The sequence below is a fragment of the Apis dorsata genome, unplaced genomic scaffold (assembly GCF_000469605.1).
Source record: "Apis dorsata unplaced genomic scaffold, Apis dorsata 1.3 scaffold_293, whole genome shotgun sequence".
In the NCBI taxonomy this organism is placed as follows: domain Eukaryota; kingdom Metazoa; phylum Arthropoda; class Insecta; order Hymenoptera; family Apidae; genus Apis; species Apis dorsata.
The window spans coordinates 1,029,981-1,035,532 of record NW_006263568.1 but is presented as its reverse complement, the minus strand read 5'-3'; the positions used below and the strand labels follow the sequence as shown (position 1 = coordinate 1,035,532).

Here is a 5,552-nt window from a genome sequence, read left to right as displayed (position 1 = left end):
AAAAAAAAAAAAAAAAAAAGAAAATACAAATTAAAAACTAGAAAAAAAAGAAAAAATGTAAATGTTAATTCTATTCAATAATATGTATTTAACTTAATCAATAAATCATCTTGTATTCGTAACATAACTATTCTAATATACAAATTGAGTACATCTTACATCTCTGTTTTTCAGTCATTAATAATATATATCGTTTTACAAAATTATTTTTATTTGAATTAATAAATCGCACAAATGATCTAATTAAAATAAACAAAGTTTATATTAGAACAACGTTAGAAAATAACTAATAAAATTAGAAAGAAAATCCTATTTATTTCCATATTATTATAAATCCATTATTTTATAAATGTTAGTAACAACATATCGGACAAATATATGTAATAATAAAGATGCATAACATTATTATCAGACTTTATATTAATATATATTTATTATAATAAAATAAGGCAATTAAAAAAGTAATCAGTTTCAAATAGTATGGAGTCAATGCAATTTAATTTCAATTTATATCTTTAATGTGTAATGTAACACAATTCTATGATATTATCATAGATTTTTGATATAAAGTACATAGATATGATTACATGTAACGTAAGCATTTCTAATAAATATATTTCTAATATAAATGTTAGTAAATATCGTACAAAACTTAAGGACGATATTGTTTCCAATATACATACATAGACATTAAACTAATTACATATACTTGTTTCGTTATTGTATACAATACAATTTTTATAATGTTATATTTTAGAAATTAAGTATTTGAAAAATGATTTTATAGAACAAATATACTATAGAATAAAAACATTATTTGATACTTTTTAGCTACAAGAATAATTCAGGAAAAATTTCAAATATTTTTTATACAAAAAGTTCGATGTACATGCTACATATTAATCATAAGAGTTACAATTACACTTACCGATAAGATATTTTTAAAAATGTGTGATTTTATCAATTTAAATATTATTAATCACGCATGGATTTATCTTCGGTAAAAATCAAATTTTCTTCATCACCAAATATTGATCCATCGTCCGATAATTCGTTTGTATTAATTATTAATTCTTCTTTTCTTTTATCTCGAACTTTTTTATGTGATCGTTTAATAGAAGTTTCCCCTAATAATTTGATATAACTTTTTGTCTTTAAACAATTTGGTGGTGTTACAGTTGCATTTTTCGAATTATTATTTGCAGAACTCTGATTATCATCAACAAGATTTGTCGAATCTTTTATTTCTGTATTATTATTACTAATCGGTTTTTCATGTATTGATTTATTTATTACATCATCTACAGTAACAAAATCATTCGAAAAATCTGATAGATTATCTGTTTCATTTATAATATTTTCCATAGACGTTTCATGTCTTTCATTTACATAATGGTCATTTCTGATTAAAGTGAAATCTTTTCTTGAAATATTTCCACGTTTATTTTTTTTATGAGATTTTTTAATGGAATCTAAATTAGGATATAATTCTGTAGTTGACATATTTCTTGGAGTCAATCTGCCTGTTACATCATTATCTGAATCATATATTTCTTTCGTATTTTCATTGTTAATATTATTATCGAGTTTTACTGTTGTAACATTATTTTCTTTTATTTTTGCGCAAAAATTTGAAAAGTTTGGTACTGGCGTTAAACATCGCGAAAAACTAATATTACCATCTTCTGAATATTCATTTTTTTCAGGTGATAAATCATAAAAACATAAATATTCTTTACAAGCAATTGAAGCAATTGATGATCTTTTCCTTTTAAGAGGAGTGAAAATTTTAAATTCTTCTTTAGATATATCCAATTCTTGTAATTCGGAATCATACGACATATTCATTTCACAATTCAACGATAGATCTTGTGACTTCTGTTTTTTATTTGGAGATAATTTATCCAATGATATATTTGAATTCTCAGATGAGATTAAAGAAGTAGAATCTCCGATATTTGTGATAACATCCAAATTTGAAGAAAAATCTTCCATTCTATATTTACATTCGGATGTATCATCAACATTAAATGTTTTATATTTGTTAATATCTAAATCCATATCATTATTAAAATATTCTTGTCGTTTTAAAAATCCAGATAATATTTTATTATGTTTATCCTTTTTATGAGATTTTTTAACAGAATTAAATTGTGACAATAAAAGTCTACTAGAGTTCACTTTTTCAGGAGTAGATGATCGCTCTTCTTTTGTATTATGATAATTTGTTTCAATGGATATTATATTTTTTTCAGTATTTTCAAAATTTTTCCAACATTTTATATTTTCTTGTTCTTCCGTTGTTTCGAGTTTATTTTGTAAAACTTTCGGACTGAACAATTTTCTTTTATTATCATCCTTAATTTTTTTATGAGATTTTTTTATAGAATCTTTAACAATATTTTGTAAAATATTTATAGAATTCTCAGGAGTAACCGATGTTTGCGATTCTAATACAATTTCTTTTACTGATTCTGGAGTTACTGATCTACTATCATTTGTTACATTGATATTTTGATTAGATAAATTATTTGCATCAATATTGTTAAAATTTTGAAATAATTCATTTTCATTTTCAAGTTTTGAAAGACATTTCATATTTTTTTCTAATTTTACTTCAAAATTATCTGTTTTAGATATGACATTACTGTAATTTAATGTCCAATCTGATATTTTAGATTCTTTTAAAACATTATTCTGTTTTTCTTCGGTATAGTCAAAAAGTGAACCAGTGTCTGACATATCACCTTCAGAATGACTTAATATTAATTCATTAATATTTTCATTAATAGATTGATTTATATCTGATTTAGAATCTTGTAATGCATCAATATATTTTCCATGTTGAGTTAGTAGAAGATTATTTTTATCCTGAAGTATAGTTTCATCATTTACAAAATTATTTGTATATTGTGATGTGCAACGTTCATTTCGTCTTGATGATCTTTCCTATACATAACATTATAGTATAAAAATTAATAATCATCAAATTAATGTAGATAACAATATTTAATCTCTATTTAATCTCTAAATGATATCTTCTCTTTTCTCTCAAATTTTCTATTTTATTTTAAAAACTCAAAATTTTTATAAAATTGATTTAATTTCTTTAGTAATAAAAGCAATGAAAAATTTTACTTGGAAAAACTAACATAGGAAATTATTTTATTTAAAAAAAAAAATATAAAAAATATTAATTAAAATAAAAGTTAAGATTAAATTTTGCTTACCTTCTTATGACTTCTTTTAATTGCACTCATGCTTTCTGGAATTATACAGACTAAATTTTTAGGTGTACATGATCTACTTTCATCATTATCATGAAATTCATGAAATAAGTTTCTTGAAGTATTCATGGGAATATTATTTGTATATTTTGATCTACCTTTGATACGTTTTAATGATTGTGAATTAGGTGTTGCATTAACATAAACAATATTATCAATAGTTTCTTTTAATTGATTGCGTAATAATGGTGTAAAACTTGCTGAACATAATGATTTTTTAGTTGACTTTGTATTAGGTGTAGAATAATGTAGAATTTCATGTTCTTTTGTACTTGATTGTGAGGGTGTTTCATTTTGATTTTCATCAATAGAATCAGAAGATGAAAATAATAAACTACTATTTGTAGAAATATTAGGATTATCATCAAGATTTAAGAATTTTCTAGAAGCAGATAAAGGAGAATTAAAGTTAAGGCTCACAGATTTTCGTATACCTTTTTTTATGCACCGAAAACTTTTTGGACTTGGAGTTAAATTGAAATTCAATGATTTTCTAATTTTTGTTTTTCCATAATAAGAAGGACTGCTATTGAAATTTAAAGCTCTCATTATCTTAGCAGATCTAGATAAATGTTTATCTTCTTCAAAAGAACTGCTTTCTGAACTGGAATTACAAGTACTTCCATCAAAATTCAAAGATCTGCTTATTCTATATTTAATAAAATGTTTACTTTTATGTGGAACTGATCTACTACATGTTACATATCTCTGTTTATATGAAATTTTTTTATCTTTTGGAGGACTCCATGCAATGTAACATTTTTGACTTAGTTCACCATTATGAATAACATAATCTTCTTTATTTTTATCAATATTCATTTTTGTAGTAGTTGTACAATCATCAAACATAGTTTTATTCAATATGTTTTAAACATAAAGATTATTATGTAAATATATATGAAAAATATTTTTTTCATTCACAACCCCATATGATTGTAAATTTTTATTTTTATATATATGTAAATAAATTGTAATAATTACTAAAAAAATATTATAATATTAAATCAATATTCAAATTATATCATAGCTTTACTATAATGAACGACTTACTTAATTTTTTTTCAAATTATATATAATTTCCATTCTATTTCACTGTAAACAAAACAAAAAATTAAATATTAAAATGATATAAAATAAATCTATTTCATAAAGTATTAAAAGACATACATTTTTATATGTTTTTTGCATCTCTTATAATTTATCCATAATTTAATATTCAAAATCTTGATTTCTCATATTTAATAAAAATAAATTTCATTAAATTCACGAAATTTTTATATATTAAAATATATTATAAAATTTTTAGAAATGTGTTTTTAAAATAGTTAATATATAATACTTATGTAGTATATTTGCACATATTTGCATTATTATCCTAGATATTTTATACGTATGTGATGTGTATGTAATTCGCGTTCCTACAAGACAATACATACGATATAATGCATGCATGCAAATGCACATTAGATATAATTTTGATTTATAATATAAACATATATATAATTAACTGTATATTATACTTACGAAATAAATAAAAAAAATATAATATAATACTTACAATTTAAGTAATGTTTGCCCAAAATAATATAAATTGGCTATCTTCATATGGAAAATTCAACTATAAAGTACAGATCAATTCTTCCTTTATTATATTCTTTTTTTCCTCTTTAATATCAAATTATACTATATACTCAAATCCAAAATTTTATTTATTTGATTATACATATATATATAAAAGACGATTTTAATTATTAGGCACTCAATTTAATACAAAACCTAGTATGGCTTCGCATGACTTCTTTAAGCATTTTGATATGTCGATATAGTGTACAGAATAGATGGCGTTGTATATTTCTTCTTAAATATTGTTTCCTCAAATATTAAATTTTTTTACACAGAAATTTATTTTATATTGTAATTTTTTTAATTACATATTAATAATAGTATTGATAATGAAAAAAAAATTATAAAATTTTTAATATATAAAAGAGATTTTTATCGTAGTAAACTTTGCAAATTAAAAAATATATGCATACTATTGCATACATAATTATAATTATATACAAACATAAGTGAATTTATTTATAGTTTTATTATTTTTTTTATATTTTTTCTTTTCCACAAAATTCTAAATTAAACAAATTTTAATAAAATATCCATAAAAATAAAATATATTTAATTTTGTTATCACTCTATTGATTTCTCTTTCATATATATATATAATTAAATATATAATAAAATATGTAATAAATATATTATATTTTT

General features: G+C 21.4%; 1 protein-coding gene across 1 annotated transcript; it reads right to left on the bottom strand.

Moving 5' to 3' along the window:
- Nucleotides 1-64: 64 nt before the first annotated feature.
- LOC102677210 (putative uncharacterized protein DDB_G0282133) lies at nt 65-4,251 on the bottom strand. The gene is made up of 2 exons (XM_031511180.1): nt 3,231-4,251; nt 65-2,949 (listed from the first exon to the last, which is right to left on the bottom strand). Exons 1-2 carry the CDS (start codon nt 4,134-4,136, stop codon nt 976-978), a joined length of 2,880 nt encoding a protein of 959 aa, XP_031367040.1. The 5' UTR covers nt 4,137-4,251; the 3' UTR covers nt 65-975.
- Nucleotides 4,252-5,552: the final 1,301 nt, after the last annotated feature.

Bases quoted from the DNA above. Each gene is read 5' to 3' on its own strand.
- LOC102677210 (XM_031511180.1), bottom strand. From the start codon at position 4,136: ATGTTTGATGATTGTACAACTACTACAAAAATGAATATTGATAAAAAT. The intron at 2,950-3,230 runs GTAAGCAAAATT...TGTTATGTATAG, and splicing joins TTAAAAGAAGTCATAAGAAG to GAAAGATCATCAAGACGAAA.